Source organism: Alligator mississippiensis, chromosome 9, assembly GCF_030867095.1.
Source record: "Alligator mississippiensis isolate rAllMis1 chromosome 9, rAllMis1, whole genome shotgun sequence".
NCBI lineage: Eukaryota > Metazoa > Chordata > Crocodylia > Alligatoridae > Alligator > Alligator mississippiensis.
Genome location: NC_081832.1, coordinates 6,035,806 through 6,056,785, shown reverse-complemented (window position 1 = coordinate 6,056,785; position 20,980 = coordinate 6,035,806). Strand labels below are relative to the sequence as shown.

At 41.0% G+C, this 20,980-nt stretch overlaps 1 protein-coding gene across 2 annotated transcripts in view; it reads right to left on the bottom strand.

Annotated features, from left to right (window-relative positions):
- Window positions 1–7,091: 7,091 nt before the first annotated feature.
- TAF4 (TATA-box binding protein associated factor 4) overlaps window positions 7,092–20,980 on the bottom strand; it is a 60,350-nt gene continuing 46,461 nt past the window's right edge. For both annotated transcript variants that reach the window (XM_059713215.1, XM_006274320.4), the window contains exons 11-16: window positions 20,571–20,740; window positions 19,815–19,945; window positions 17,353–17,478; window positions 14,565–14,621; window positions 14,350–14,469; window positions 7,092–8,645 (exon numbers count right to left, since the gene is read on the bottom strand). In XM_059713215.1, coding sequence (XP_059569198.1) covers window positions 8,478–8,645; window positions 14,350–14,469; window positions 14,565–14,621; window positions 17,353–17,478; window positions 19,815–19,945; window positions 20,571–20,740 — 772 coding nt within the window. In that variant the 3' untranslated portion in view covers window positions 7,092–8,477. The remainder of the gene's footprint in view (window positions 8,646–14,349; window positions 14,470–14,564; window positions 14,622–17,352; window positions 17,479–19,814; window positions 19,946–20,570; window positions 20,741–20,980) is intronic.

Sequence of the window (20,980 nt, the reverse complement as noted above, 5' to 3'; positions counted from 1 at the left end):
ATGGCAACCCCTCACCCCCATCTGGACACAGCTCTGCTGACAGAAGAGGACTTCTGTGTGCGGAAGCTAGGAGAAAACCCCCTTAAGTAGAGCCCAATTTCCACCTGGGGGCTTTGCTGGCAAAGCTGTGCTGCCCCATAATATAAATAAGCCCCAAATCCATAAGAGAATCACATTTCACAGCATATAAAAGCCCCCTCTGAGCACTGGGACAGTATAAATGGGCCTTAAATGTTGTTTGCCCACATTAAGACTCCTTTATCCATGCATATAGTTGATGGCATCACAAGTTAAAAACTTGGGTTTACATTTTCCCCCAGGGACCAGAGCCATCCCTCTCCCCATCGCAGAGCACTGCTCTCCTAGAAGAACAAGAAGTATTTGTTCTTCACCATTTAGCCTAAAAGACAAGTGCAATGCTGCAACTTGTTCTAGACATCACACAGGGTCTGCATAATGAAACAAGTTAGCAAGCATTTACTTAATCGCCATTTCTCTTGGCAACATAATTTTGAAACTGGATGGAAAAGCACATGAACCAAGTGCTGCAAGGTTGTGAAAACAGGTTTTATTATGTATTTATTCCATTCTTCTTCAAAAATATAGCGCGTGTAAGGGACCAAAGGCTGCTCATTTTATTCATGCAAGTAGTCTATTGACTTCAAACAAGAATACTCCTAGGACCAAACCGAACAGAATGCAGACCTCGCTGCTTTCTGGGAGTGGGGCGGGGGAAAGGAAGCGGCAAATGTACTAATGCAAAAAAGTAGAAGAAAAATATCCTGCATCTCATGAGGAATGTCATTACTGAAATGGCAGATCACAAGGCTAGTCTAGTACCAGCTAAAATGTCTCCCCACACCCAGAAATAAAAAGCCACAAAAATCAAAGCTCTGTATTGCCTGTAACAGAACAATACAGATCTCTCATTAGCCATGCGAGCCTGTGGCTCAAGGCTGCTAATTCCTCGAGCAAGTTTCATAGTCATGGACCCCTTTTATGAAAAGAAAGCTGAAAGACTTCATATGGGAACAGTGATTTTCAGCCCCAGGTCTCTGGTTCAAATCAAACCCAGAAGGGCAATGGGTGATCAGAGCTGTTAAGCAAAGGGTGCTTGGCAAGCTATGTTTAAATGATCTGGCTGTGATAACTGTTCATCTCCTGGGAGGAACGCATGTCACATGTCTATCCCATCAACTTTCCCAATGGAAGTGGCATCTTAATTTCCACCCCCAACAGACAGTTTAAGCTACAGGCAGCCTAAGCATCCACAGCTGCAGCACCACCCAGGCAGAGTTGAGGCAAGCGAGCAAGGCAATGAAAACTATAATGCTACTACCCCTGCGCCATCCATGCCTTGAATTAATAAAACGTTTCATCCTGCAGATTTGTCATTCTAGCAGCTTTCACAAACTCCTCCATTGCTTTCCAGTAAAAATACATCACAATAATTTATGAAAAAAAACGGCATTCAGGGTGCACTCTGCTCTGCGTTTTCCAAACCACAGAGGCTCAGTTGAACGTGATTCTTCAAAGCAACAATTTCATTTTTTTCCCCTGTACTTTATAACCAATTACAACATGGCAGTTTAGCCCACATTTTCAAGAGGCCATCACAAGTAGTCACAGATGTGCAATGCAAAAAATGGTGCAGACAAGTCAATGTGAATTAAGACCTTATTTGCACAATGCAAGTTTGGCACACAATTATTTATGACTTGCTAAAGTTTGGGTCTACATATACAGGACCAATTGTTCCTAAAATTGTAGCAACAACTATATAAATAATCAGGGCTAAGTCTTTCTGACTTCACTTGCCCCAGAAAGGCAAGGTACCTAACTGCAGATGGAGAACTAAACAGGGATATAAAGATGACAGTTTCAACAATCATTACAATATTGACTGCTAGTAGTGATATCAAATTATCTGCAGTTTAGACAATCTTGGAGAAAGGTCAGTTACAGGTTTTGGATCATGTTAAAATCATCTGAAAAATCTTCATTAGTGAGAATTTTATGGAATTTCTCAGAGTTTTCATAGAATCAGAGAAAATTATAGCTGGAAGGGGCCTCAGGAGCCTCACATCTAGTTCAGCCCCCTGCCCAAAGCAGGACCAGCCCCAACTATCTTATCCCAGCCAAGGCTTTGTCTAGCCACATCTTAAAAACGTCAGCGATGGTGATTACACAACCTGTCTGGGTAAGCTGTTCAAGTGCTTTACTACTGTCCTAGTGAGAAAGTTTTCCTGATATTGAATCTAAACTTCCCTTGCTGCAATTTGATGCCATTGCTTCATGCTCTGTCATCTGCCATCATTGAGAGCAGTCCAGCTCCATCCTCTTTGGAATCACCCTAGATTCATAGATGTTTGGGTCAGAAGGGACCTCAGTAGGTCGTCGAGTCTGACCCCTTGCCCTGGGCAGGAAAGAGCACTGGGGTCAGACAACCCTGGCAGGCGCATGCCCAGCCTCCTCTTAAAGACCCTCAGGGTAGGGGAGAGCACCACCTCCCTTGGAAGCCCATTCCAGATTCTGGCAACCCTTACCATAAAGAAGCTCTTTCCGGTCCAACCTAAATCTGCTCTCATCCAGTTTGTGGCTGTTGTTCCTAGTTAGTCCAAGGGGTGCCCTAGTAAACAGGGCATCTCCTATTCCTTGCTGCACCCCCAACCTTCCCCCCAATTAATTTGTAGGCAGCCACAAGATCACCTCTCAGCCTTCTCTTGTGGAGGCTGAAGAGATCCAGGTCCCTCAATCGCTCCTTGCAGGGCTTGGCCTGAAGACCCTTAACCATATGAGTAGCCGTCCTCTGGACTCTCTCAAGGTTGTCCACATCCCTCTTGAAGTGCAGCGCCCAAAACTGGATGCGGTACTCAAACTGCAGCCTGACCAATGCCGCATAGAGGGAAAGTACCACCTCCTTGGACCTGCTTGTCATGCACCTGCTGATGCATGACAAAAATCTCCTCTCCGTCTTCTTTTCTCTAGGCTACATAAGCCCAGTTCCCTCAGCCGCTCCTCACAGGTTATGTGCCCCAACCACTGAACCATTTTCATTGCCCTCCACTGGACTTTCTCTAATTTGTTCACTTCCTTTCTGTAGTGGAGGCCCAAAACTGGACACAGGACTCCAGATGTGGCCTCACCAGTGCCAAATAGAGGGGAAGAAGCACTTCCCTTGATCTGGCAGCAGCACTCCTACTAACGCAGCCCAGGATGCTGTTAGCCTTCTTGGCAACAAGGGCACACTGCTGGCCCATATTCAGCTTATTGTCCACTGTAACCCCAGGTCCATTTCCGCAGAGCTGCTGCTTAGCCAGTTGGTCTCCAGCCTGTACTGGTGCACGGGATTGTTCCTTCCTAAGTGTAAAATGTTGCACTTGTCCTTGTTGAACCTCGAGATGTCTTTTGGTCCAATCCTCCAATTTGTTGTCTCTCTCTGAATCCCAGCCATACCCTCCAGCATATCTACTACTGCCCCCAGCTTAATGTCATCCACAAACTTGCTGAGGGTGCACTCCATCTCATCTTCCAGATCGTTAAGAGATTAAACAAAACTGGCCCCAGGACCAACCCCTCAGGCACTCTACTTGATACCTGCTGCCAACTAGACACTGAGCTACTGATTACTAACCTCTGAGCCCAACAATCCAGCCATTGTCTATCTGCCGTACAGTCCATTCATCCAATCCGTATGTCCTTAACCTGCTTGCGAGAATGTTGCTGGAGAACGCATCAAAAACCTTGCTAAAGTCAAGGTACGCCACATCCACTGGTCTCCCCGCATCCACAGAGCCAGTCATCTCATCATAGAAGGCAATCAGGTTGGTCAGGCATGACTTGCCCTTGGTGAATCCCTGCTGACTGCTCCTAATCACCTTCTTCTCCTCCTCCAAGTGCTTAAAAATGAACTCCTTGACAACCTGCTCCATGATTTTTCCAGGGACTGAGGTGAAGCTGACTGGTCTGTAGTTCCCCAGATCCTCCTGCCCTTTCTTAAAGATGGCACTATATTTGCCCTTTTCCAATTGTCCAGGACCCCTCCCGATCACCATGAGTTTTCAAAGATTATGGCCAGGTGCTCTGCAGTCGCATCAGCCAACTCCTTCAGCATCCTCGGGTACATCATGTTTGGCCCCATGAACTTGTACACACCCAGCTTTTCTAAATAGTCCCTAACATGTTCTTTAATCATTGTTGGCTACTCACCTCCTCCCCAAACTGTACTGCCAGATGCAGTAGTCTGGGAGCTGACCTTGCCTGTGAAGACTGAAGTAAAAAAAGCATTGATTAACCTCCCCATAGGCTGCCTCCCCATTCAGTAAGGGACCTAACTCTTTCCCTGATCTTCCCTCTTGTTGCCGACACACTTGTAGAAACCCTTCTTGCTACCCGTCACATCCCTTGCTAGCTGCAACTCCAATCATGCTTTGGCCTTCCTGACCTCATCCCTGCATGCCTGAGCAATAGTCTTATACTCCTCCCTTGTCATTTGTCCAAGTTCCCACTTGTAAGCTTCCTTTTTGTGGTTTACCTCACTGAAGAGTTCTCTGCTAAGCCAAGCTGGTCTTCTGCCACACTTGCTAGTCCTCCTGCACATCGGGATGGTTTGTATCTGCAACGTCAGTAAGGTTTCTTTAAAAATACAACCAGCTGTCCTGGACTCCCTTCATGAGTCTCTCATTATGTATTCTGAAAGGTGTCTCAAGAACAAACCTATTTAATTATACTGCTACAAAATATGAAAAGCAGGTTGAATTCAGAATACCTGATTAAAATTCTAATTGTTCTGCTGGCTTTTCAAGCCAAAAGGATGGTATCAGTAGCTGAAGTACATTACAGCCATGTACTGCCTTCTGTTCTGTCTGATCACATGACTTGCCATGAAAAGAGATGGCAAATCACAGTAGTGTAACTAAGAGGGGGAGTGGTGGAAAGGAGCAGGAGGGAAGTGGACTGCTCAGGCAACAGAACTGCCCAACTCACCACTAGCAAAACACTGTTTCTACGTAGTGCACTCCAGCTCGCTCTTCAGGCTTCTCAAACTGCAGCCCCTGAGTATCAAAAACCTGAGTTGGGGACACGGAAAGAAACTGCAACAAGTTACATGCCCATGCTTTTTGGAGGTTGCACTGCAGGGAGCCATCATCCTGCAAATGCCATTCCTATATTTAAGGGCAGACTAGACTATCACAGCTTCGTTTAAATCAGTAGGGGCCAACCTTTTTTGCAGGCATGCCAAAAATTACCCTGCACCCTCCCCAAGGACCTACCGCTCTAATCCCTTTCCCTTACCCAATTTGCGGCTCAGCTTTTTGCTCCCTGCCCAAGTGGTGCTCTGCTTTCTGCCCAGAGATTCCTGCTTCATTTGAAGCTATGCTTTCCGCTCCGTCCCTTCCCCCATCTGCCACTTGCCACACAGATAAGCTGCCTTTGCCACTTGTGACACCTGGGCCACAGGTTAGCCACCCCTGCTTTAGCTGGTCCATTTGAAACCCCTCAGATACCTTATTTACTCACATACCACAAGCACCTTTCTCTGCAAAAATCAGCCCTCCGAAATTGTGGTGCGTGCTTTAAGTGGGAAGGGTGGTTTTTCATCACTGCAATAAAAAGAGGGAGGAATATTAGAGCACAGCATTTGCTTGCTTCTGGATGCCAAGACAGCTGCTGTTTCTCCATGGTCCAAACAAGCAGGAGGAGTGGAGACCTGCGTTAGACTTTCTCATAGCTGTCGCTATTGGTGGAGCACTGTAGCTGGTGCCTGAAAGAGCAAATGAACTGGTTCCAGGCAAGTGAGCTGCTGCATGCGGTCTCTAGTATCCCAACAAGACTTTGGACGCTCCTTGATTTTGGAAACCAGAAAACAGATTTTTCAAGTCATGGCATGAGATAGACTAAGTCCCCCAGGAAACACAGAGGGTCCCAGAAGTATGGCGATCTAGGAGACAGTCTGAGCAAGACAGCAGGAACTTCCTGGGGTGGCATGAGACCGATAAAGCTAAGGGCCAAGACCCTTGCAAGAGAAGTGGCAAAGCAGTCCTTCAGATAAGTTCCTATAAATAACAGTGTTGTTTGCACAGCACAAGCTTCATTAAGATGCTATCAACTGCATGCAGCAGCTCACTTGCCCCAAGGTTGAGAGAGGAATCTGCCCCTTCTGTTTGCTTGGGCCACAGAGAAACAACAGCCATCTTGGCAGCCAGAAGCAAACAGACACTGTGCTCTTATATTCTTCCTTTAAGAGATGCTCCCCAATTCTGGAGGGCTGATTTGGGAGAGGGATGCGTGTGGTACATGAGTAATGCAGTATTTCCAAAATGCCATTTCTGCTACATGTGGAATGTACCATATGCCACAAAAGCTGCACGCTTGTGAGGCCTGTCACAGCTCAGATGTGGCCATCCCAAACCCATGACAATGAAACTTCAGTATGACACCTTACTACCACATTGCATGTTTTATGTATTACAAATTTTGGAGATTCTGAAATTTTTGGAAAAGTCAGTTTCTTCTCCACTTACGTGTCAAGTGAAAAATAACAGACTTTTAAAAAATGATCAAAGTTGTAGATATAGATATATAATTAAAGCAAACTTATCAAAACATGCTTTCCTAACAGTGACCCTTCAGATCTTAGCAGCAGATTCTGTTTTCCTGTATTTATGCCCATGTTACAAGTCAGCTTTTGCCCTCAGATATGTCCTTACTGAAGTCAATAAATAATAAAGGCATACCTGAGGGCAGAAGCTGACCTGCAACCTGAGCATAATTTATAAAAGAACTTTACTAAATCAAAATACAACTGTAGTACAATCTATTATACAATACTTCCCTGCTAAAACTATTCTAACCCTTGAACTTTGCACACACAACTCCATGGGGGTGAAGAAATATTTCAAGATTCACAGCAAGTGCAGTTATACTCCTTTAAATATTGGGCAAAATAAGCAGGCAATTTAAAAGAAATAAAGTGCATCTTTGGGAGACATCACCCCTTCTTTTTGACTGATTTTTTTTTTTTTAAACTGTGTCAAGGAAAAAAAATCCATGAGGAAGAAAGATTTAAAGAGTGAAAATACATTAGCAAATACAGATAAATTTGTTTTTAATAAAGGAGTTAATTTTCTTTCAATCCTATATAAAACAATAGCAATTAAAAACTTCATTTTTGAAAGTAAAATATTTACATATGAACAAGTAACTGTGCAAAATTTACATGAAAAAAATGGAAAGACAGGATTTCCTAAAAGACAAAATAAAAGGTGTAACAGTTGTCAGGTGTTGATAAAAATACTGATCAGCATTCAGTTTACACGCAAGAGAGTTAAATTCTAACATAAGAGTTCACACAAAGAAAGCCAAAGTATTTACAGTCATAAAAGTACTATCAATAGACAATTTAATACAATAACCTCTGAAAATATAAAGAACCAATTAGTATATTTGTAATAAAAAAATAGGTACAAAGAAGGGACTTTGCTCTGGACATCTTTAAAGTAGGCCCACAGCTTGCATACAGTCTTTTAGCAAAATAATTATAGTTTACATAGCCATTTTTATGTTATGTGCCAAAAATTATGTACAATTACTGACAAAATACACCAACCATTTTTCAACACTTGATTCACACTGAGAAACAGTCTTTTTGATGATTCCTCTCAACTTTGATTTTATTTAATCTAAGCTTTCACTTTAGCTAAAAAACACAGTGCAAGTAAAATATATTTATGCTGAAAAGGTTTTTCTTTTTTTCGTTTTTTTCTTTTTTTAACTTTACAGCTTTACAAACTATAGCAAATAAAATGCATTTTTACAGATGCTGCTAAAACATTCAGAAATAACCCTCCTTTATGGGATTTCAGGGCCTCTAATAAGCGATAATGTGATTAAAAATTGAGGTTATGTTTAAAATTGTATATCCCTCTAGAATTTGAACATTTGGGGGGGAAAGATAAATATACTTAAAAATCAGTTTGCTTTGCTAACTGACTGGTTGTTTGTTTGTTTTTTTTAAAAAAAAAGCTAAATGAAATGAGGTCATCTGCTGTAGACATATACCTATATAATCAATTTAGTTAAGTAAAACTGAACTAAAATGCACAATTAATGTTGAAACTGCTACAGGGCTGACAAAGGGTAGCTAGTTATTTGCTAAACGATTTCCATCAGTCTTTATATATGGCTTGTTTGGCAAGAAGGCCACTCAATCAAGAGATGAGTTAAAATTTAAATTGTCCTTTTATAATATCCACAGGCCTTGTAAGTGTCCTCACTGTTACAGAAATGTGTTTCTCTTATACTGAAGAGTTTATGTATAAACAGGAATATAAAACTGTTCGTTGTAAAGAGGTGGTTGTTTGTTTGTTTTTTTAAACAATATCCCATTTGCTTGTTACAAAAAGGCGTAATCTGCAAATATATAAAAAAATGTCCTCAGGCGGCTCTCTGTCAAAAATACCTTGATCTTTTCCATTTTACTTAAGGAATGCTTTATATAGCACTAGTGAATGGCTTGTCTCGCGCTCATTTTCTAAACAAAATATGAGGTCCCTGAGGTTCACCCGCGTTATCCTTTGTCGCGTAAACTGCCTGGTTGTTCCAACTCCAGAACTGCCTGGGACTGCTGAGCTTGTACCGGATCCCTAGAAGCGAGAAGAAGCGATAAAGTCAGAACGTTTTAAAGCCCGTGGTTAATGCTCTGTGCCAGAATTCTACAAACAATAAAACAGGAGCAGTAAAAAGTGAGGGGCTGCTTACAGGTAAGCATTGGACCTCGTATGCTACTAGATGTCTTTTTTCATTTGCAAACAGGAGCACAACTAAGTGAGCAGACAGAAGTTCCTGGTAGCTCGTACTGTACAACCTGCAGAACGTAGTCTGCTTTATTAAACATACCACCTGTTGGAAAACAACCCAATGAATGCCCAGAATCGATATCTGGTGGCTACTGGCACTGAGTACATGTAGCTTCAGCTGAATGCTTTCAAAGTGCTTAAGTGACTTAAGAGCCTCAGTCCCACTTTTAATAGTCTTAGGTACTTTGGCTGGAGCCTCACCCCCACTACCTCTGTGTGACCCTTTCACACACAGTAAAAGTACTGGATCATTATAAAGGATCCCCAGAAGTCTTGTATTTGGCTGACTGAGAATCCAACTAGTGCAGGTACAGTGGAAGCCCATCCTAAAGCTGCCTTCCGAGGATCCCCACACAACCCTTGCTGGATGGGGTGGGTTGAGGGCTAGAAGGGCATATAGAAGCTAGCCCCACAACATGCAACTCTGAGGCCTGCTGGTCAGCTATGGAGAGGCTGCCACAACCTGGTTACTCCAAGTCCCCAGGGCGGTCTGTGTTGGAGCACCAGGGCAACACACAGTTAATAGATTTAGGCTTGCTAGCTCTTGACAAGAAGGATCCATATGCAATCTCTGATGTGGCGTTTCCCCACCCCCTTAGCCCCTCCCCAAACTAGAAAAGGCAAGGCTGTACCCATCGATCAGGGGAATGAGCCCACTGCAGATCAGGCAGAATTTAAAGCCTGAAGGTTCTGAGTCTGTTGAGTTTACAACAAGGTGAAACCTTTCATGCCGAGGAATGCATACAAGGGTGCATTTTTTTCCAGGAAACATACATATTAGAGAACAATCAAAGGTAATGAGGATATTGCTTCTTCAAACTAAACCTAGAAGATGAATTTGAAGCTAAAAGCAAGATAGAAGGTGGAGACTTGCTGGGTTTCAAAATACTGTCACAGAGGAAACCAAGGGATGATTGCAGCAGCTCACTGCTTTACACTCTCACATGAGACTGTAAGACTTTACAGGGCATATGTTCAGCCCTTAGGGATGCTGCTATTCAAAGAGTCAATCTCACGTGCTTAGGGTCTATGTACCTCTACAATGGGATCTATACTGACACCTATGCAAAGAGGAAACTAGTACTGGGAGTTTACATACAAGAATTAAGTGAAGCAGAGAGATGTGTTTCTTGCCCTGCCTTATGGATTAGGGAAGTTCCTTCCCCCAGTGCCACTGAACACTCATATAGTTACAGCAGAAAGAGTGCTTCCTAGACCTAAGGCAACCAAAGACTGATACAAATTAGTAAGGATTGAAAAAAGTAGGAAAAGGGATTCTAAGGTGAAGAAACGGATAAAAAACTAAGGACCCCCTTGAGACAAGGCCTGGGACTGAAAGTGTCCGGGGAGGATGTAAAGAGACTTTAAAAAAGGTAAAGCAATAGTTTCAGAGGGTAGAGGACAATTAAATACCATAATGAGACCAAAGAAGCCATGTTTATAAAGCAGTACAGCAAGCCACAAGAAAATGCAATTAAAGTCATTTAAAGCTTACATACGCTCACTTTGCTGACAGCACAAATTGAAGTGCAGAAGCAAACATGTCAAGCTGCCATAAAGTGCATTCAATATTAAAAAACTGTCAACTCAAATTATTACCAGTGTTATGGACACACAAAAGGCAGGAGCCTGTGGGACTGGCTGGGCTGGCTATTGCTTATGATCTGACAATCATTTCCTTGCTTGCAGGTAAAATATGAAGGTATTGGTGCTGAGGCAATGAAGTGCTTTGACCAGCAGATGGCACACACCGACCAAGAACTTTGCCTGTGCTTTAATTTTAAGAAGTCTAATTGTCTGTATGACAGCTATTGCTGCTTTACAATGCGTGTTTTTACACAGGACAAGGAAAACAAGTGGACAAATAGGATAACATGCATTACACTCTAGAAGCCCGCTTTTATCAGGTCTATTTACAGAAAGCAAGATGATTTTCATTTTAATCGTTTCGGAAAGGTAGCACCATTTTACTGGCATACTGCAAACAGAAAAAGCATTTATAAAAAGATTTGAGGTGGACAGTCATCATAACCTCTAACGCTTCAGTACCAAATTGCATGGCATCTCCCTGTAGTTCTGTTTATTTAAAAGGAAAGTAAAAAATATCATAACAGAGAGATTCAAGAAAACAGCTGTAAATCCATGTGGATAGGATCCTGAGGAAAGAGCTAATTCAATTTTCTAGATAGCAAAAGGAATTTATTCATGTACAGTGTCCATTATTAAGAAGCCAATCGAAACCTGTGTTGGAGATTAGTGTCTCCCAAGCTAGTACTACACACTGTTCAGTGCAGCTCTTCCTAGTTCCATAACATTTTAATCAGGAAATTGGACTGGTACTTCAGGAGCAGGGTAATGACTCGATGTTCTGTGCTACATTTCTGTAATTTGGAGAATTATTTACTAAGAGATTTTCAAAGAGATCTAGGCTCCAAGTAGGATTTTTAAAAGGCCTTAGGTAGGTTAGGCACCCAGCTCCCACTGATTCCACAGGAATTTAGTGCCTAGCCTACTCTGGCAATCCTAAGAATCCCACTAGGTGCTTACCTGTATTTGCAATAGCCAGCTCTGGCCCAAAGTGCATTAAAGCAAAACCAAACTCTATGTTTACCAGCCATAAAGCAGAGAGAGAGATTTTCTTAACTACACCAAACCAAACCAGCATCTCTAAATGTTTTAAAGGTTCAACAAACATTTACATTAATTTAAAAGGGGTGTTGGCCTGGTCACAAGCCTAGCTCACTTACAGACCTGAGTGATAGGGTTGGGAGGATATAAACTGCTAAACTGGGGAAGTATGATTAGTGCACTAGGGTAAATTTCAGAACATAAGAATAAGGGTGGGGACAGAAAAGAGACTGGGAACATCACTAGAGCCCTGCTCCTACTTCCATGTAAATGGACACCTATGTGGGACACAAGACAACACCAGGACTTAAGATTGGCATGACTTTGTGCTCATCTCTGCATGCATCTCAAAGTCACAACTCTAGTACCAAAACATAAGAAAACCAGTACTTGAGAGTTTCATAAAGTCATAGCATAAGTTGCTATCTCTCTCAATAACTTCAGTTTGTGAATACTGAAGAATTTAAATTCTATCTTGTAACTCAGCCCTAAGCATAATGATATTTTCTTTGCAGTGCTTAAACACCTACTGTGTAGAATATGTTATTCTAAAGGTAAAAATTAAATTGCAGGTGTTTTATCTTTAAAAAGCTACTACTGGAGACATTTATTGAGCTGCGGCATACAAAGAGTTAAGAGTCTTTTGCCAACTTTTAATTAAACAACCTAGTCAGGTATAAAATATCTAAGTAGACTGCAAACTGTTTTATTGAATTTTGAAATGGCACAATTACTATTTAGAGGTAACTTTACATGTAATTAAGATTCAGCACTCCTTTGACATCAAAAGCTTACATTTACAAATCTGTGTCTAACTAGTGACAAACCTTATTTTCCACACTTCTTGTAATATGCCTTAACTACAAACTGCATACAAATGGTGACAAGTGGAGCTCCATTTAAAAATGTCAAGTGACACAGCAGCAGAAGCACAGCTGTGAATCTATCACATCAAAAGCAGCTGGTTCTTAATCAGACAAAGGATCAGATTTTTTGGGAACCTGTAGTTAATTGGTTAAATGGTAAGTGATTAATCAGCAATAACTAAATTAGCCAGATTTAGTCAAAGTACAAAATGGGAATTCCTAGTAAATGTAAAATATATTCCATATATGAAATATAAAATTCAGGTTTGTCTTGAATGAATATGTTTATGTAGGAGAATATTACAATTGCAGGTATGTGTGTAGAAGCAGGCAACACTGAAACTGCTGCTGCAACTTCTCTTCCTATATCCTGACATCACAAGCTTTAACTGCAGGATGGAATTCTCAAATAGTGCATCATTTTAAATGTGTCATTTAAATTTTTCATTTAATCTTGAAATTTATACTATTACTTTTACAAATGTTATTCCAGTCATCGACTAATTTGTTAAATGGGATTTTTATACACATTTTTCCCTACTGCAGGTGTTTTAATTACCCTCAGCACTAATATCTCAATGGTGCTAGGAATGCTCGCCTGCTACCTTTTATTTGCACGCTTTATGTACAACAAAATATCATTTACTAGTATTATTACTGCTGCAAAACTACTTTTCGTAATATTCAATACTACACGTCACATACTTAATTGTTTCAAGAGCAGAAAAAGAAACACAAAGTAAGAGGAAGGGAAAAAAAGGTCTTTCATGCAAATTACTGTAGCAATAGAAGTATAAAAATCTATGTAAGAAGTGATATACTGTATCTCGAACAGTAGTGCTATTAGTTCTGCACATGCTCTCCCCCTACTGGCTTTCTCTCTGCACAGTTTGAAGGTTCAACTGTAGTATTTAACTCTATGGAAGGCAAAATCCCAAGTGTTCGTTCTTTTTAGCGTTGCAGATGCACTATTCAACTTCCAACAGATCTTGCACACAGGAAACATTTTGACTCAGTTTATTAACAGGTCTCCAGATGCAGATCATGTACACCTCAGGCTTCAACAAAATTTAAAAGTAATCTGCATACTCAATTTTCAAGCATTAAAGTCAAACATTAAACCTTCTCCAGAAACATTTTTAAATCCCTTTCTGGCGCTAGATACAAATGACAAGTTTAAAATTAAAAGAAATTGGCTGGATCTTCCTTAATGTCTGACAAGAATAGGCTGCTTGCAAACATGAACCAAAAAAGGCACTTTAAACTCAGTGCATGCCCAGAAGAGGGAGCACAACAGCTGCACCCAGCTTTCCCAGGGTCTATGGAGATTGGGTGCTGTAGTAGGGCTTGTTTGATGCTTTTATCTAACAACTGATTGAATCAGCTTTAGCTAAAAGTGGCAAAAAGCCCTGCTGAAGCACCCAATCTCTACAGACACTGCAGAGCCATGTCAAAGTAACAGGCTGCTGCTTCTGATAGAGCACGTTTTTGGGAAAGGGTGGTTTAAGCACGTCTGTCAGTGCCCTTAGAGCCAATCAAAACCTGGAGAAAGTTGTGATAAGCAAGATTTTTATAGTAAGTCTGTCAATATTTCAGCAATGATTTCAAACAGTGGACCAGTGGCACTACTACTCACCTCTCTGAAATGTTAGAAATAGCTCACAACCTGGCTGGTAACTTGTAGATACAATGCAGTTTTCTACATAGACGAAACAAGGTAACTGAATCATTTCCTCCAGTCCCTTTCCTGTACCTGGAGAGCATGGGTCCTACTGAAAACCTGACTCCCAAGGACTTTATTGCTGCTTGAAGATGCCCCTCATCAAATCCCCAACAAGAGAGTCCGATCTGTGGCAGAATGCCGTGAAAACTATGGGTCTCATCGAACACAGACACAGATTCACGCATACTTTTAACACGGAGACCAGAAAGACTGCTGCGGATGCTTGTGTAGCAAAACTGTAGGATCTTTGCATACAAGAGTTATTATACTGTACCTCTGTCCCCGACCCAGATCCTGGTGAATCAACTTTCCTTTTCTTCCTAGGACCAATTGCAGCTAATGCAGTTAAGTTGGCATCCCTCTGTCTCATTTGTGCTAGCTCTTGTTGCTGCATCTGTGTTTTCCAAAATAGATACAACGTGTTATTTTTTCCTCCTAATTTTCTGAGGATATTAAATTGTTAAAGTACACAGACACCTGAACACGTACCTCCTTGGCCTTCTGTTTCAACCTAAGTTGTTCCGGATCTTCTTGTCTAGACCGAGACTATATGCGGGTAAAGAGTTTGGGAAAGAAAAAAAAAAAATACATAGAAATTAATTAAATTGAAAAACAAAGTTGAAGACACAAAAGTCTGTCTAAGTCAAGAAGTGTGTTCAAGTCAAATTCCTGCCGGATTCTACAGTCAATAACACACCAGGGAATGATGTAGCGAGCATTATATCTGGACAGCGTTAACTCTACAACCTGAATGACCAAGCACCTATTTACAACTAGGCTGAACAGAGGCAGCGCATGACATGGGTCCAGAGTGAGATTTGAACTCAGATATCTGGAGCTGTAACAAGAGGTCTTGGCCAATCTGCTACCCTGCACTCTCTTGCAATTATTGTTACATTAGCTCCAGAAGTGGAGAATGCTTATTACTCAGGAAAATCAAATGAGAGATTATGGGTTTTTGTGGGTGATGTCTTATATTGGACCAACTGCATGCCTGGGATACTTAAACAAGCTTTCAAATGTATTGAATTCTTCATCAGGTCTGAGGAAGGAAGCGAGCACAGCTCTTAAGAACAACGGGTAGAGCTGTGAAGTTTGAGGGGGAAGAAATTCCCAGGGGTAGCAGACAAATAATTAGCAGAAGCAAAAGAAGCTTGCCTCTGGCTTAAGTCCTGGACCATCGTGGCTACAGGGTCACTCTAATACTACCATGAAAGCCAAGCACATTTTAGAAGCTTAAAATACCTTCAAGTTCCTATCTTTAGGAATCCAAGTCTGGAATGTCAGCTTCTAAATAACCATTATAGATCATAATGTATGTGGTATCATAGTGCTTTGCTTTCTCAAGCACTTGCTACCACAGATACAGTTGCAGAGAGTATGCTGTACTGTAGCAATACTGTTTTTCATTTGAGAGCTCCCTAAAAAACCCATTGTTGCATTTAAACAATAACCCCACCAAAACCCATGATCTTATTCTTTCCTTTCATTCTTCAGATTCAATACCCCACTAGTATGAGGGCACCCTCTATTTTCCAGTCCAGTAGAGTAGATTGGTTGCATCCATCAAATTTACACTTCATAGTAAAATGCTCTTACATTCTTGACACGGGGGAAAGAGACCTTTTTTTTTTTTAAATCCCTCTTTTGATGGACACAAATAGTAAATATTCCAAATAGCTAAATATTCACGCCTTTAGCTACATGTATGTGGATCCAAATCACACAACTGGATGTGGACATATCTGAAATTCCAAATGTATTGTATTAACAAGTCAGATTGCCACTTATACCTAAATGTTTGGAATTGGAGGTTAGTGAAAAATTACCACTTTAAGTATATAACTGCCTACCTAATTATAGACATGAGTACCACGAGTGCACATACATATCAAGTAATTGCTTGTACAAATTACCAGTTAAACTATCCATCAGTTTGCATAAGCAACTTGTATAGGCAACTCCACAGTAACTGCATGTATGTTTTGCAAACTTAAAGTGATGGAAAAAAAATAAATCAGGAACTAGACACAAAACCCCTTCCTTCTACCTGCTCCCTAGAAGAGTAGTTTTCAGCCTTTTTTCATTTGTAGACCCCTAAAAACTTTCAAGTGGAGGTGTGGTCCCCTTTGGAAATTTCAAAGGGAGGTGCAGATCCCACTGAATTGTAAGTGTGGGTATTCACATACTTTTGATTGATCATAGTCATCTTTCGCAGACCCCTTAGACCAGGGGTGGGCAATTATTTCGGGCAGAGGGCCGCTTACTGAGTTTTGGCAAGCCATCGAGGGCCACATGACAGGCAGTCAGGGGCAGATAAATACATTTTTTCTAAGATATAGATCCCGCCGATTCTAAAATATAGAAAATATATTTTTTCTATCCGCAGGCCAGATAGAAAGGCCTGGCAGGCTGCTCTAAAATGGGCTGCATTTTGCCCACCCCTGCCTTAGACAGTCTGCAGAACTGTAGGGGTCCACAGACCATAGGTTGAAAACCACTGCCCAAGAATAGGCAGACAAGGTTCCTTGGGTGAATTTGATATCTTTTATTAGACCAACCCAAATGGTTGGAGAATAGTTATTAAGCAAGCTTTCGGGTTCAAAAACCCTTCGTCAGGCTAAGGAAGTTTCAGCAGTTGGTGTTGCTCTTCCTGGATGGAATGAGCATCTTCCTGGATGGAATGACCATCCAGGAAGAGCACACCAACTGCTGAAACTTCCTTAGCCTGACGAAGGGTTTTTGAACCCGAAAGCTTGCTTAATAACTATTCTCCAACCATTTGGGTTGGTCTAATAAAAGATATCAAATTCACCCAAGGAACCTTGTCTGCCTATGTCCTTAGGCCAACACGGCTACAACCCAAACCCCTGCCCAAGAATATGCATTTGCCAATTCAAAAATTGTCTTGCATGCAAATTTATGCTCTTCATTCCTCCTTCTCTCAAAGCAGGCACGGACAGAAATATGCAGTGGAGAACCAACGAGCTATGCCATACTGCAAAAGCCCGTCTGTCCATCTTTCAGAGAGGAACAACCATTTAAATTTAAGATTTCCTGTAATTAGGGTGAGTGAAACGGGGACAGAGATGAACCCATATTTCATGATTTACATGGGAAAGCTTTAGCTAAAGTCTGTGCTCATCAGGCTCCATATCTGAGCCTAGAAACAGAGCCCTCCCTTTTGCTGCTTGTCCTGTAGAATAAAAGGCACCCTTATCCTTTTGACGGCAAATGTGGCACTTTGCAAATGGAAGTGTAAAATCCAAGCACTTGCCTTTGCTGCGCGCATTAAAATTTCCCTTTCTTGTTCATCTTTTCTCTGTTTTTCTATTTGATCAAGTTGTTCAAAGAACTTGAGCTGAGCCCGAACATCACTTGCTTGCTCATATCTTTCATCATCCTGAAAATGTGGTAAAAATGCTTTCAATTACACATTGTAAAAACAAAGCGGTTAGCTTGTCTTGTACACTTGAATGAGATCACGTACACTTAAAGCTCAAATGTTCACTTAGCCCTTTTCAAACCAGGAGTATATCTTTAAACCAGTCAGACTAAAACCTATTTTAAAAAACAAGCTTTTTGTCTTGTTCTGTGAACTCATCGGGATTTGACTTTTAACTAATATTATCATATAACTTTGGCCTTTCAAACACATTTCACAGATGTCTTTTTCAGCAGCTGGGTTCTGCAAAGCACAGTGATCTATCATCTTCATGAAGAAACCTATCTTGAATTCACACTTATGCCACAGCACTGAGTTTAGTGGAGCAACCATTCCTCTCTAGCCCCAACTCCATGAGGGCCTGGACACACACATTTGCATACATCAAAAGGAAGAAGTGGACATACAATGTCAAGCCCTACACCAAGATGATTTACTGAAGTCTGGTATAGATTCATCAAAAAAACACGATAACAGACACCCATAAATGATGCTGGTGTGTGTATTGTGTGCCTGCAGATATCCCAGGGTAACCTCTGTTCCATTCAAACAGGTTGTTTCAGCAGAATGGTATTGTAACATCACCTACTGCAGTAGCTATTCTGTGACAATAACTAGTCATCGGATGGAACTGGATCTTGGTGCATTTAATATCAGCATACAAAGCCAATGCAAATTACACTAGCATCAATCCAGTGCCTCAGTGATGAGAAAGGGAAGAGGTTTATTCTACTAGCAGGTGATAACCACCTGCTTGAGAAGGGGAAGGGAATGGAAGAAGTTGGTGCCTAACTGCTTACTCAGCATTTAAGCACACTCTCCTTCTCAGAAAGCTTATGGAGCTTTTGGATAATGGCTGGCAGTGGAGCAGCAGAAATACCCTGCTGCTGTAGGCTAAATGGGTAGAAATAGGGTAGTTGAGTGGCTTGAGCGTGGACCTGCCATCCTCAGTACCACAGGATGCTGCTTTGTCATGTCATGCTACAAGATAGTTGTATTTGCTGTGAATATGGCTGAATTGGCTAACACCTCCTCTAGGCTGGACTAGCAAAAGGTTTTAACAATGTCCCCCTCCAAAAAATTGTGGGAATCCTAGTGGTTTGAATTACAGAGTTAAGGAAACTCAGGGAACATGATAAATTCACCAGTACGTTTTCAATGAGCAGCTAGCATCCCCTGGGGAGTAGAGGCTGCTGTAGGCCACGTTCTACAGTTTGCTTGAGCATGGGACCCAGGATACTGCCGGCATGGACACTATCAGCAGGGAGGGCAGGAATCATCTGATCCTTGATTCCTTCCAGCATTGGGAGAGTGACAATATCCAACAGCAAGGCTGAATCCAATCCTCAGGGCTAGGCTAAGGGAAACCGCCTTCTCCTTCCTTTTGGTCGTATGGTTTAAAGTCACTTAATCCCACACTAGATCCTATTAATAACCTGACAGATGGCAAGGAGGGGCAGTTTTTTTCCTCAGTTCATTTTAAATGCTTTTAAGGCTGAAAGCTGAAGCTTTACATTCATCCTCATGCTTGTCTGTGTCTTCATACTACTGTCTTCACTAATCTTAAATTTACAACATACCTTTAAATATAAAATGAACATCAGAACACGTACACTTTAGCTAATTTCGACTCTTCAAGGGGAAACTCAAATCCAAAAGATTTAATAGTAAATCTTTTTCTGAAAGTTAAATAGTGTACCGCACACCTGAATTTAAAAAAACCCAACTGCCACAATGTTTAACATTTCAAAATACATACTTCTGACATACACACGGTCCTTGTAGATGGCATACAGATATAAGTAACATTTCTATAGCAAATTTCAGGTCTCGACACACAAAGATTTACATCTTGTCCATCCAAATGATCCACAGCATATGACCAAGAGAAAATCTCGAACCTCTTGGGTAGTGTACTCAAAAAGCACAATCATCTAATCAAGTTATTCTATAGTATCATGCAGCAGCCTTCTACCCGACTGTCATTCAACTCTATTCTCTCCCACTCAAATATTACAGGTTGCACCACAGCACACCTTGGGACTGCCAGCAACACTAGCTTCCTTCAAAAGACACGTATAAACAAATGAGTTTGTGTTCTCAAGATATTATCATCCAGAGTCTTTCTCCATCCCCACACTTCCTGCTCTGGAAGAGGAAGACTGGAAATCCTTTTTAAAAAAAAAATCAGTCCCAATCTGTAGTATAGTCCAGGCTGCACTCAGAGCACACATGCCCAAAGGTAAAATATTCTTCTGAACACTACCATTTACACAATTAAAGAAAACAGTTACCTTGTAAGAAATATTCTTTTGCTGGGCAGTCTCTGATAATTTTTCCACAAGATTTTGTAATCGCTGTTGTGCAGCATGAGACACATAGCTAACTACATCAGGATGGATATCCGTTATCCCATGTTTTTTACCTGTGATCAAAATTAAAATATAGCTTTTAGTATTGCACCGTTGTGAAGACCAATATTACAGTAAAGAGAGTATGTGCCTAACTTAAGCCTCGCAGATGTCCATGTAATATGCACGTGAAAAATAAAGGCCTTAATGCATTTCTCAGCTGTATGCTGTATGTCTCCTGTTCCTAATTTTTCAAACAATGTTACATGACATTTACTAATATGCTATGAAATCTTAAAAGTTAGCTTTAAAAAAAAAAAAGAAGAAAGAGGCTGTTTTCTCACTAGTCTACAAAATTCACCAATTTATAAAGGTTACCACATTAGCAGTAAATATAATGTTCAACAATTTTAAAGTTCTACATCCCCCCACCCCCTTTTTTAGAATCTATCATATACAACATCCAATAAGACACGCAAATACAAGATCAAGCCATTTTTATAATTTATGTGATGTCTCGGTAGCTTGTCAACCTTCTGTTATCATGCATCTAGTAATTGTTAGTGAATGTCAGAAGACACCAATACTTAAAATGACTATTCTGGCATATTTCACTGCGTTTAAAAACATTTGTATTGAAACTGAGACCTAATGAAAGTTGTGTATTTGTAAAAGTTAGGCTAGCAAGGGCCAACATACCTATTTCTAATATCCTTCTTTGCAAAGGTGCCGAAAAGAGGAAGGCTTCATCTTTACAAGACCTTGTTAATGTGCCCACTAATTCTGAGTTTGTTGCCAATATCCGTGCACTCTCTTCTGATAGGTTGACTCCAGCCATTGATGCAACGTCATTAATATCATCATCATCCCTTAGGAAGGGAAAAATTATGAAAAAAAAAAAAAAATCAACATTCAGTGCATCTATAGATATGCAGCTGCAGTGCAATTTTGCATAGTATGTCCTACATCTCATCTGCACAGGATAAACTCTTCAGTTGTTAGTACCTAGGCACAACCAACTTTACTCTTCCACAATAAATAAATAAAAATTTTAGAAGGCCATTAACTTTCCATTTGCCTAAAACAGTAAAACTCAGAATTAAGATATC